This window comes from Thunnus albacares, chromosome 18 (assembly GCF_914725855.1).
Source record: "Thunnus albacares chromosome 18, fThuAlb1.1, whole genome shotgun sequence".
NCBI lineage: Eukaryota > Metazoa > Chordata > Actinopteri > Scombriformes > Scombridae > Thunnus > Thunnus albacares.
The window spans coordinates 29,583,783-29,596,747 of record NC_058123.1 but is presented as its reverse complement, the minus strand read 5'-3'; the positions used below and the strand labels follow the sequence as shown (position 1 = coordinate 29,596,747).

The 12,965-nt window shown below is 39.3% G+C and overlaps 1 protein-coding gene across 2 annotated transcripts in view; it reads right to left on the bottom strand.

Moving 5' to 3' along the window:
- ror2 (receptor tyrosine kinase-like orphan receptor 2) overlaps positions 1-12,965 on the bottom strand; it is a 65,702-nt gene that overhangs the window by 7,461 nt on the left and 45,276 nt on the right. For both annotated transcript variants that reach the window (XM_044334549.1, XM_044334550.1), the window contains 3 exons: positions 2,891-3,012; positions 2,469-2,783; positions 2,043-2,297 (listed from right to left, as the gene is read on the bottom strand). In XM_044334549.1, the coding sequence (XP_044190484.1) occupies positions 2,043-2,297; positions 2,469-2,783; positions 2,891-3,012 (692 nt within the window). The remainder of the gene's footprint in view (positions 1-2,042; positions 2,298-2,468; positions 2,784-2,890; positions 3,013-12,965) is intronic.

Sequence of the window (12,965 nt, the reverse complement as noted above, 5' to 3'; positions counted from 1 at the left end):
CAAACAGGTCACTGTCTGAACGGTTGAGGACCATTTCGTTGTCGATGGTTAAGGTAATCGAAAAATGTTAGCAACTTGATAGTAATATGTCTGAGAATGAATGAAACAAATATGAGAACTGAGACAAATGGGAAAGAAAGAGGTTAGGCACATCTATGTAGGTAGATACAGGTGATTGAATTGGGGAGAGAGGCATGGTCTTGTTCCTGAACCCTAGTTATATCCTAGTTATAATAACTAATTATTTAGAAAGTGGTGGTAATGAGTAATTAGTTATGGTACACTTATACTCCGTACCATTATGGATCGGCCCTATTCGAGCACTGTGTTTTCTTCAGATGGACCTTAAACTCTCAGTTTGTAAAAGTAAAACCACTCTGTTTATGTTAAGTGGACCATCTGTGTGACTAATTAATCCATAGCCACCTGCTGCCAGCCAGTGGATCTAAGTAATTTGACAGAGCAAAGGAGGGCCTTGAGAGATATCAGCACCCTCTTTAGAGAGAAAGGTCAGTTTGTGTGCCAGGCAAAGGGGAAAAGACAACATTGTGGGCAGTTTCTGTTGTCCTTCAAAATGTCCCTGAACATTTTTTAGCAGCAGCTGGTGTTAACTCTCTACAGTTTGACTGGGCCCTGTGGTCCATCTTAAAAAAAGAATGGTATTCTGCCATCAAAAACAGGGACATGTGAAGACTGCAGAGCCTGACAGTACCTTCTACAGCATATCATCAACCTCCAGGACAAATGAACATCTGGAGAAATGGGCTAAATATGTACAGCAGTGTTTATAGATTTTGGATGACATCCTGTGCCTTGAAGCAGATGTCACAAAGGATGTGCTGAAAGTTTAGAAGTGCTGTCCTGCACTACAGACCAAATAAACAGCAGCCCACAGTCTCCTATTTCAGCTCCCTTCCAGTCTGAAAGAATCTTGGTGGTCTAATCAGGACAAAAGATTATGTCTAAAGTCTCTTTCACACATTCATTTAGAGACAATGATTGAATAAATTGCCTTAAATGCTCCATTACAGGCAGCTGCATCTGTTGTTCAAAAAAGCTATTTTTAATGCAATGTCACATTCACTACACTAAACAGTAACACTATACTCAGCTGGTCCAAACAGTGTTGACAAAAGATCACCATACATCACAGTGTTCTAAGGCATGTGTGCACCCACAGCAGTAATGTGATACTTTTGTTCATGCAACATGCCAGTATGGTGCTTGCATGGTACTGTTACTATCATTAATATCAATGACAAAATGACAAAGACTGCATGTGTGAAAGTGTCAGAATGACTCTGACACTGAGGTACACAGAATTCTGTATTTACACAGAATGAATCCTGGCTTTTGCAACCTTATAGTTAGGAATCCCTTGATGTATGCCTATATTCAAGAAAAGAAAAGAAATTCTAGCCATATGGAAAATGGATTAAAACGTTAACTTCAAGATCAAAGTACTATTGATGGGTCATATATTTTTCAGCATAGAAATGCAAGTGCCAAAATCAAAAAGTGGCTGAAGATATGCCACTTGGTTCACTGTAGCATATACCAGTCGATAATGTTCTAAGAGCATATCACTTACAAACAACATTTCACTCATATTCTACTGGCAGATACCTCTTCCTACTAGCACATACAGATTCTTACTGGCATATGCACCTGCTGTTTACATTATGGTATAAAAGTCTATTACGTCCTCTTTTTTTATGTTAGTCTTACCACAAATTGGCAGTAATAAAGCTAGTTAAAATGACCGCTTAGTCTTAAATGAAGAATCAGTGATGTCTTCTGGATCAAAGATGTATACCTATGGAGATACTCTAAAAATACTCTTTTTCCTTTCTGTTTCTATCTTTGTTCCACACTATGTTTCCCTATGAAACTGTCCTTTATCAAAACATTCTTTATCTTGATCTGAAAAACAATTACAGGACAGCCTTTTCAAAAACCTTATCGATTCTAAGCCTGTTGATTGTGACAGTTACAGTTAAAGTGGATGTTGACAGCACATCTTATTGCAGCATGTTACTTACTGCAGGGCTGGATGTCACACAGGTCAACCCTGACCTGAGGGTCCAGGGTGAAGCACCAGGGTGCCTGCATCTGGCCTCCTGGGTTCCGACAGAAGTTGTGGCTCCCCCAGAGCTCGGGGTACTCCTGGGACACGTGGTGACTATGAGGGTACTGAGCACTCCATGGCTGGCAGTGGTGACCAGATTTAGTGATGCTGACTGTGCCTCTGTAGTCAGCCCCACTTCCATTGTAGCAGCTGTGGTCTGAGGGGGAATCTGTAAAACAGATTGTGACTTAGTGTGGCTGCTTCTATACCCTATACAGAGATGGCCCACATTTTGTAGGTTTCCAAAATGATTGCATCTTCAGAGTTTGTCTATTTTTCAGCCAGTTCAATGAGTGACATATTTGTGTGTGTGTATATGCATGCTACAGTATCCACTTACATGGACCCAGTTTCTCTGGTGGCACTCCTATCCTCATACAGGAAGCAGCATCAGGCGTGCCTGACCGCGGCAGCAGGTGGCAGCTAGGAAGCTCCAGTTGCATGAGGATCATGGGATTGGATCGGGCAATGGTGTACTCAGTATGGCACAGGTCGTTCTCCAGGGCCTCACACTCATCTCGGCATAGCTGACGCCGCCGAGGACCCCGGGAGCTCTCATCACACAGAGGGAAGACGAAGTAGCAGAAGGATGGGATGGCAAACCTGGAGCACTGATCCGACAGGTGGGTGGAGGTTCCAATCATTGTGAAGGCAGCTTAGATGGAGGAAACAGAGACACGTTCTTAAACAGTTTGTTTATGTACAGTAATCTCACAAATCTGATGCAATAAGTCAACTTAGAAAGGCAGTTGATTCTCTTACCTGTGATGCGGTTTTCACTCTCACCCTGCATCTGCAGAGATTCAACATAGATGCTCTGGTTTCCGATGAAGCGAGCGCAGGCGATGCCTCTGTATGGCTGGCAAAAACCTTTATCACGTGACCTAAAAAATAAAAACAAACTATGCTTTAGGTGCAAATGATTTGAAAGGAAGTAGGCCAATCAGAAATGAAAGAGAGAAAGAAAGAAAAAAAGAAAACTGAAAACACTTTATTGATCCCAGCAGGTAAATGCAGTGTTACAGCAGCCAGTTATATCTACTACAGCTAACTACAGCCCAACTGATATATTGACCCTGCTATAGCTAACTACAGCCCGACTGATACATTGACTGGGCCAAAATATGATCAGCTGATTATGACTTACCAAAGATATATCTGCAGAGGCGTATACAGTAGGACAGCTAATAAGTAACAAGAAATTGCAGTACAAAGGTTACAAGTAAGTAAAGTAGAATCAGTGTCGCTATTACATTACATTTTGTCAACCACATGGATAAATTAACCTGTTAGAGAGCCAAGTCACAAGCATTTGCTGCTGGGCCCCTACTGGCCCCCCCCACACCTTCTGCCGACTGTGCAGTGTAGATGTATCCTGTCATCTCAAGGTTCCCATTAAGCTCAATGCACACAGCAAACTGCACATGGCAGCTTCATTATTTGCCCAGAGACCTGGAAACCAACCAGATCTAAGACCTAGGAGTTCTGTATGTGATTAGTTTGTGGTGATTTAATAAACAAAACTATTTAAGAATAAGCACTATGTGAGGATAGTGAAAACTGGAAAGAAATAAAGTCTTGAAACTACATTTTGACACAGGACCACAGGGTTAGCCAATAATGAAGAACCCACGTGATGATATTGTAATTTAATGTTGCAAATTCCTATGAGAATGTGCAATTAATAACATTATGTGCAACTTTTCAGCACACAGTGAAGATGAGGTTATGGATATTGCTGGCCCACTTTTCCTCTGTTGATAATCCAGCCTTGGCCTACCAGAGAGCACTCACAAGTTTTTTTTAAAAAATTAACACAAATAACATTACAAAATAGGAAGTTCTCATCCAAAGTTCCATACACACACGCCTGCGTGCGCGTGCGCGCACACACACACACACACACACACACACACACACACACACACAGACATAGACATACACAAATGTACACAAATGTAGTTGAACTAGACCACAGTATATAAAGAGTTAGGTCAGCAATACTAGAATATATGAAAGCAAAATATCATTGTTATATTAAGCTCTGTGCTGGGTTAAGATTAAGACTGAACAGGTGAGGAATCAGAGGCAGCACCTATGACGGCATTATACTGCCAAAATCTGCAGTATAATGTGGAGGAGCAACTCAAACAGCCATGCATAATGTTTTTATGAGTGCTTTCACAGGACTCGCTTGCAGAATGTCTGCTTGTGCGAGCAATATTGTAGCCTGCAAGGAGAAAACCATGCTTTGAGCGCACACAGAAGCTGAAGGAGTGCATGACATGTTATCCCTGAGCTCACAACTACTATCATTGCTCTCCTGCTTGCAAAACTTTCACCTGCTCGCTTGCGTGCTTTGATTTTTTGATTTTTTCTTTTTGGCAGTATGGTGGGTGGACCCAGTCACCATTGTATCCCTAAATATAATTGGTTGACAGCTAGGTAAGGCAACATCACTGCTTTCCCAGTGGTTGTACTACGACTGAAGACCTATTTAAATAAGGTAAATACAACAACTAACCAGGTAGTCATATTTAAAAAGTCACACATCTTAAAACACCATATTTCTACAAATAAAAGTAACATAATTTTCATTATTATTGAAATTAGAACATAACTATCAAAGCCAAATCATTTTTTTAAATCTCATACAGTCTATGCTTTAGCTAGGTTAGCAAATGCATTCAATATGTTAGCAACTGGTAGTTAGCAATGCAACACACCTCTGCTTTTCTCATGTAGAGTCAATATATTCGAATGGATAGTTAGTCATTATTTTATTTTTGTTATCCTTATTTAAGACAAATAATATGCCATTAATCAGCTTTACATCCTCCACAGAGGCCAAGAGTAAGTATAAATATCATAGAAATATCTGGAAGTCAGACATGGAAATTTCATCACAAGACATTTTTTCATTTGAGAATGATATAAACTAACTGAAGTTTTTAACATTACATTACATCCATTATACACTCATGGAACACACTATAGCCTGGTAAAATAACCTAACCTGTTTTCCTCATCAAATTGACAACTTGAATAGAAATTAAACCAAAACCAGAAAATAACTTGCTTTTCACTTGTCTGTCTAAAAAAATATTTCAGAAGCTAAACATTGTTGAACAGTTTCCTCTGTCCTGTAAAGTTGATAATTACAGTTTGAGCTAGTTTAGTATTTATAAAGAGGATGGCTGCTTTGCTCCAAACAGAACACAGAACATTAATTAACATTAGATCCTGACTGATCTTGTCAGTGTGACTCTAAGGAGTCGGATGTTCACTTTTTCTGGTAAGTTCATTTTATTTTAATGGTTTTAGGCCTGTTTTTTACTAGCAAAAATTTGCATTAGCACTAGCATTACCACAGTTAACCATAGACTGTAAATGCACTGTGCAAACCAAGTTAGCAGCTAGCACTAGGGTCAGCTCCACCCTCTCATCCAAATATGGTCATTTCTGGCTCCACGATGGCAACAGTCAAATCCAAGATGCAAAGGAGCAAAGGAGAACAGTTGACTGCCAATTGGGAGAATGTTTCACAACCATATGGTATCACTATATGCATCTAATTTTCATATATGTTTCACGTAATGATCATTATCATTATCATCACCGGTATCTATTAGTGCAATCCCTGACATAATTTGAATAGAATATCATGTTTTTTGTGTTAGAGGATCCCTTTGAAAATGAGATGGTGCATCTCAAGGGGATTATGCTCAAATTAAATTTCAATCAAAATAATTATATCATCACTTAAAAAAAGTTTATCTGGAAATCTAAAATGTCCCACTCAGTATATATCTTGGTCTCAATTGTTTGATAACCACATTTAATGGATCCTTATCCACTGAATGTATAAACTTGCAAATATCAGCAACAAAAACCCACTATCATTGATCATACTACATGGGAAATATAGTGTAAGTAAAATGAACATACACTGCAAAGTCTACAAAAAATAAAATGATGAAAGGATACAAAATGAAATCTACAGAGAATAACTACTCATATTTGTATCCAGTGGTCAGTACTTAGTACTGGTCACAAGTATTACAAATACTCATAACTACCATAAAAGTAAGAAGTACATTTTCAGAGTATCACAAATTCAAAACTGACTCTTTTAAGTCTCCCAATTTGAACAGACAGCTCTAATATGTAGACACTAATGCTCATGTACTCTGGACACCCATTGGAGGAAGGTACGTGCTGGGTGAGCAGCTTCCACCATATTTGGATTCATTATCCATTGTTTAAAACATCCAGGTCTGCAACTTATCTATTCCTCCTTTAAACATACACACACACACACAGGCACACACACACACACACACACACACATACACAATGTCAAGCTGTTAGTTAACTTGTTGACTGTGTACATCATGTACAAGATGGAAAAGTCATTACCAAACTGACTTCTGTTAATCCCGCTATGAAGAGAGACAGGCCATGTACTGTTACTGTAGAGCTTTGCATTCACTGCTGGAAGCTTATTAAGGGACTGTTACTGCAGATGTTAAATGAATGTAGAAGCTGTGGATAACTTTCTTTTTGATCTTGACCTTACAAACACTAGTTTGACAAAATTTAACTCAATGTCCACTTACTAGTTCACTAACAAACCACCACTTACATCAAGGAACAGTGGTGAGGACCCTTCCACACAGAGCAGAACATCTTGCCAGTCAAGTGTACAAGAGGATGTCGGTCTGATTTTGGCATAAGGGATGACACAGCCCCTTCTGATTCCAGCGTTGGTAAGAGGGTTTCATACCTTGTTGCACCATCCAACAAGCACTTCCTTTGATGTATACTTAGACCTTTAGGACTGTTGGGCAGCAAAATATAAGGTTTCTACAAAATGTGAAAAGGTGTGGAATGTAAGACACATAAGAGGAATACAGGCACTATATTCCCAACCTGAATATGGTGCTTGCCAGTAGACAAAGTTTATTAGTGTTTGCCTGCTCAGGATCTGTGGATTACAATCCACCAATAGTCCAAAGTAGACCCCAACAGTTAGTCTACAAATGAATCAATGTTGGCCCTGCTCAGATACACAGTGGATGAATTGTAAAGTCTGATTGCAGCTAGTAGAAAATGACTTCCTGTAGCACTCCTTGCAGAGCTGGCCCATCATGAGACCCTCTAGTGTCCCAGTACAAAAACCCTGCATTGTATGGTCACTGTCATTAGACATGTCTACTGAAAAGTAAGACAGCATGTCAGAATACAGGGTCACCACCGGCCTAAAACAGTTAGTCAACTGTTAAATCTAGTTACTGAAATGAGAAAACAACCAAAATTATCGAAAGACAGAAAATAATTTTAAGGTGGCCTGTGGAGCCGATGAGATGCAGCAGCGAAACAAGCATTTAAACAGCTGTTCTGTATTTTGAAACAGTCAATAAAATGCAGTAAATAGCAAAGCTGCCCGTTTCATCACTTTATATTCATGTAATACATATACAAATGTCAATTAGACATTAAGAAAAAGAAAAAAAAAATCAGTTATAATAATCATCCGCTTATAGTGGTCAACTTGGCCTGGACGGAAGTGATCACTATAAGTGGTTTCCACCTTATTAGGAACATTTTATATAATGCTCCACCCACTACAACCTCAATAGTAAACTTAAAGTGGAATATTACCTTTCTGACAATGTCAACAAAAACTGAAAATGTATAAGCTGCGTAAAAGTAGAATTTATGGCAGAATGGGAAGAACAAGATAGCCATCAACACGTACGCCCTGCCAGTCATCAGATACCCCACTGGTATAATAAGCTGGCCAAAGGAGGAGGTAGAGGCCACTGATATCGAGACAAGGAGGCTCCTCACAATGCATGGAGGATTTCATCCCAAGTCCAGCACCCTGAGACTGTACACTAAGTGGAATGAGGGAGGCTGAGGACTGGTGAGCATCATAGCCACTGTCCAGGACGAAACAACCAACATCAGGTAGAAGGAACGCGAGAAGCTTGAAAAATACCAAGGGCTGAAAGAGGAGCTAGAAAAGATGTGGGGAGTAAAGGCAACAGTGGTGCCAGTGGTAATTGGAGCACTGGGAGCTGTGACCCACAAACTGGGAGAGTGGCTCCAGCAGATTCCAGGTACAACATCTGAGGTCTCTGTCCAGAAGAGCGCAGTCCTAGGAACAGCTAAGAACCCTCAAACTCCCAGGCCTCTGGTAGAGGACCCGAGCATGAGGAAGACACACCACCACCTCCCATGGGAGGGGGGTGAGAGAGGGAATTTTTATATATATATATATATACATATATATATACGCGTGTGTGTGTGTGTGAGTATGTGTGTGTGTGTATATATATATATATATATATATATATACACACACCTTATCACATATCTATATATATACATATATAGATATAGATGAAATAACAAATAAGCCAACTAGTAATAACAAAATAACAAGAAACTGTGACTGCATGCCAGCAAGTTGAGCTGCCAGGTCAGTCATAGTCAGTCAGCCAGCTCTGTGTTGGCGCTGTACAGGAAATTATGTTGATTAAACATACTAATCTTAACTTGTTTTCAAACCTGGCTCTTTTATAAGGTCATTCATATGTTCTGTTTGTGCTGGGCTTAGTCACCTAAGCATGACTTAAGTCTTAATCCACAAAACAAACAGGCTAAACCCAAAACAAGGGATATACAGAGAGTAAAGGCCTCCATGCTCACTAAAATCAGAGACTCACTCAGAACTGTTGAATGGTGGATAATGGTGGATAATGTACTGGCTGCTCTGTCCTGTTCTGTGAACACAGGACACTGGAAGGCTTTTTACTTCTGATTACCTACAATCACATTCGCACGGCGCAGGTAATTTCATTCAGCTGCTAAGTATGGGAAGAAATACTAAGTATGAGAAGAAATACTGACAACTCTTAGTTTTCCCCACAATTCTATTCTTACCAGCAGTGCTTAAATTCAGAAGTTGTTAAGGAGAAAGCCTCTTGGTGCCTTTGATTTTGACCCATCAGCTTACTGTTACATCTTATTGCATACCACCACTTACTAATAAATAAAGGTACCCATGTTGTATCAGGCTTTGATCCCTTATTTTCTTGTCCAAACAAATCTGGAGATGAAGTGGAAGTGTGTTACTGCTCTACTGATCTCTGTCACTTCAGTGTAATCATTGTAGTCCAAACCCAACAAAATTGTTTGATATCATTTCCATCTGACTGACTGACAAACTTGGGATGTTTTGAAATGGAATTTTAATGAATCCAATACTTGGACAAATAGCAAGTGTGGCCCAACCAACATATCTGCACAGCCAAAGGCTGGATTGTAAACTAGGGGCCCAGAGTCCAAAAGTGTATTAACTGGTTTTGATAATTTGATTAATTGCAAATTCTTTGGGAATTTGTACCACTCACAAACAAAATCAGCTCAGGTGGGTCCAGCATTAGCAAGTGTTTAGACCCTATCTTGGAGGAGGCCTAAATGTAGGTTTCAGACCCTCATTATTAGGTGTGCTGGCACTGAAGGTGCAAAGCACAACTCTCGTAATCCTGCATACTTATTGCTCTTTGCTTTTTTTCTTCCTCTTATTTCTATTCTTCTGCCAAAAGTTAGATACAAAACTTAGAACTATATATGGTGTGAAACAGCTTTTTGATATCTTGTACATTTTTTTTAACAAAATATGTTTTAGTGTGATGATCTTTCAGCCCAGACTCAGACTTTTGGCAACTTTGCAGCTGGTGGTGTCAGAATGGGAGATCAAAGACTGAGTCAGTCTGTAGAAAGCACAGAAAATTTCAGCTATAACGAAGATACATTTTTAAGTTTTTGCGCTAAATAAACAATTTTTACACCAAATGATGTTGTAATTCTTCTCTCTGACATACTCAAAAATCAAAACGTTTTATAGTTTTTGTGCAAGAGACTATTATAGAGCAAGGATAACGTTCCAAATCTCCATTGATAGCCCATATTAAATCCTTTCTGATGAATTCTGTTTGTTCACAGCACTTTCTTCACCTCTTGCAGTGTCATTTTATGTCATATACAAAATACATCAAAATTCATCCCCCTGTTAACCAAGTCCTTCTGATTTCAACAATGAAATAATCTCAGCTCTAAGGCTTATAGTTCTGGAGAAAATCACCATTATGTGAAGACATGCTTGGGAAACTGGTGAAATTCGATGTCACAGTTAGAGTTTAATAATGTCATAGTGACCTCAGTGTGTAGTTTCTTTGGCAGCCCACCAGTGCTGAGTGCTCAGCAGTGTGGTCCTCCTCAGTGCTGGTTGACCTTTTCACTGCTCCACTGAAGTTTAAAGCTGGAGTGCGGGACTTTTGTCTCCCCCTTCTGGCAGTGAGAGTAATTACAAAAACATTGTTGACATGTGCTTATGTCATAGGCTCTGGCATAGCCTACTCCGTTGCTACTGTTGTAGCTGTAAAACAGTGGATACATTGTTTTGAGCGTCACACAACCCCTGCGAAATGACTTGTTTCACTATCAGAATTTGATCCATTTGGTCTGATAACATTTGAAAAGTCTAGAAGAGCTGCACGTTTAAATTATTTTTTCCCCTTTCAAGTTAGCAGAGAACTAGCCGGAAGTTAGCCAGCTTGGCTGGCAGGAGTCTGCATTCATGCATTCATCTGGCCAGCATGGGAATGTCAAACCTGACACCAGATTAAAAACTCTGTTATACTGCGAAATACAGAGAGATTTATCTAGCGGGGATAGGTTTAATCAGTATTGAGTGAACTTCTTTGGCAAGAGCTTGAATGTAACCAACGTTCATTTATGTGTAAAAGTTCCACATTGTAGGTTTAACTGGAAAAACACAGCCTTCCCAAACAACTGTATTAAAACTGTACTTCAGTCTCACGTTTATATTATTATTATTATGACGATGATTATTATAATGTCTGTTCAGTTTTTGGTTTTTTTGGAAACTGAAAATTCTATCCTCCTTCCAAAAACAAAAAATAATGTCATGGTAATCATGTTAACAGAAACTTTTCTTTTTGCATTAAAAGTAGTTAATCAGTGACATCACAATATTGGAAGGGTATTATATTAGCACTTAGTCTTACTAATGTAGGCCTACAAACCTACCCCCTAAAATCTTTCCCTTTTCACTCCCATAATCAGTTGTGTACACCCACATACACACAACTCAGTGTCTCTTCAGACTGTGAAGAATTAATATAGCTGCTAAATAACAAGGATGTTTAACAGAGGGTGATAGCCACTTCTTTCAAGCAAGAACCCCCTATGATCCAAACCAGAATTAGCTCTTTGTTTGTGAAAAGGGGCCCCATCTACAGCACTGACTGGAGTCTGCTGCTCCTGCTCAGGTCTCTTTCTCCTCTCTCTCTCTGCATGTGCACGAAGCTGGTGTGTTTGTAGATTATGTTTAAACTGTGTGTCCATATGGGTTGCTTTCCAAAATGTACCTTTTAGGATTCTGTACCTGAACTTAATCTACTATCCTGCATAACAACCCATGAATTCATTCACTTAAAGGAATAGTTTGACATTTTGGGAAATTATTGGTCCCCTGGGGGTACCTTTGCACAAAGCTAGACTAGCTGTTTTCAGTCTTTATGCTAAGCTAAGCTAACAGATTCCAGATTCTAGATTCATATTTGCCATCCAGATATGAAAGTGGTATCAATCTTCTCATGTAACTCCCAACAGGAAAGCCAATAAATGTATTTCACAAAATGTCAAATTTTTACTTTAAACATAAACATTAGTCACTATGCCAGTTTTTAATGATGCTGAATATCTCATTTTGGAATGAAAGTTTTTACAGCACAAACATCATTTGTGTTTATGTCTGTCCACATTACCAAAACAGTTGGAAACTGCAGCCATCTGTTATCTAGTGCTGTGGTCTGCAAGTGTCCCAGCCTTAAGCAAAGAGACTGTGATATTTGTTGGTTTGACACTATTATGTTAGACATGTTCTGCTCGTTGTGTGTCTGTGTGTGGGCAGTGCGAATGAGGTGGAACAGAGGGCAAAACTGAGAGACTGTGTACAAAGCTTAAGGACTATACAATTTTTTATCAGAGGGGAGGAGGGTGAACGTATCATTTTATTGGTTTAAATAGCAGCAAACTCCTCAATTGTCGTTTGAAACAAAATAATGCTAACGGCAGAAGCACTGTTCACTGACTCTACAGATGCTGAAGTGTTCACTACACTACTAGTAATACTACAGTGCTGGACTACACCAACTTGTTGTGAGTTTGGCGCTAGAGGAAAGGTTTTGCTCATTAAAAATCAAAGGAGCAAGATTGTGCTCAGCTTTGTCATGGTCATCTGTCTATTTGATTATGAAACATTTTGGCCTGAAGGTGGCAATATGTTAAATATGTTCACCACATGAGAAATTATTTATTTATTCACTTATTGTTTGGATGGAGTGTCCCTTTAAGTCAAAATAACACAACTATAGTTGTGATCGGGTGTTTGGGAGACAAAATATGTGCTGTTGACATCATGATAAAGTAGGCCTTACTCACATTCTTGTTGTCACACAGTACATCTACCTCATACATACTGTTTTTATTACCTTATATTACTAGTGTGATGCAGTAGACATATCTCATACTATTATTGTGACACAGCAGACGTATCTCATACTGCTACTGTGACAGAATAGGTCACCTGTGTAACTTGGAGAGGATACACAGAATGGAGCTTTTCCTCACAGCATGAAAGTGTTACATCATGTTAATATGATGCTCTCTGCCTACCTCATACTGCTACTGTGATATATCAGAACTATGACTGCTGAATATGACTGCTGTCGTCAGAAAT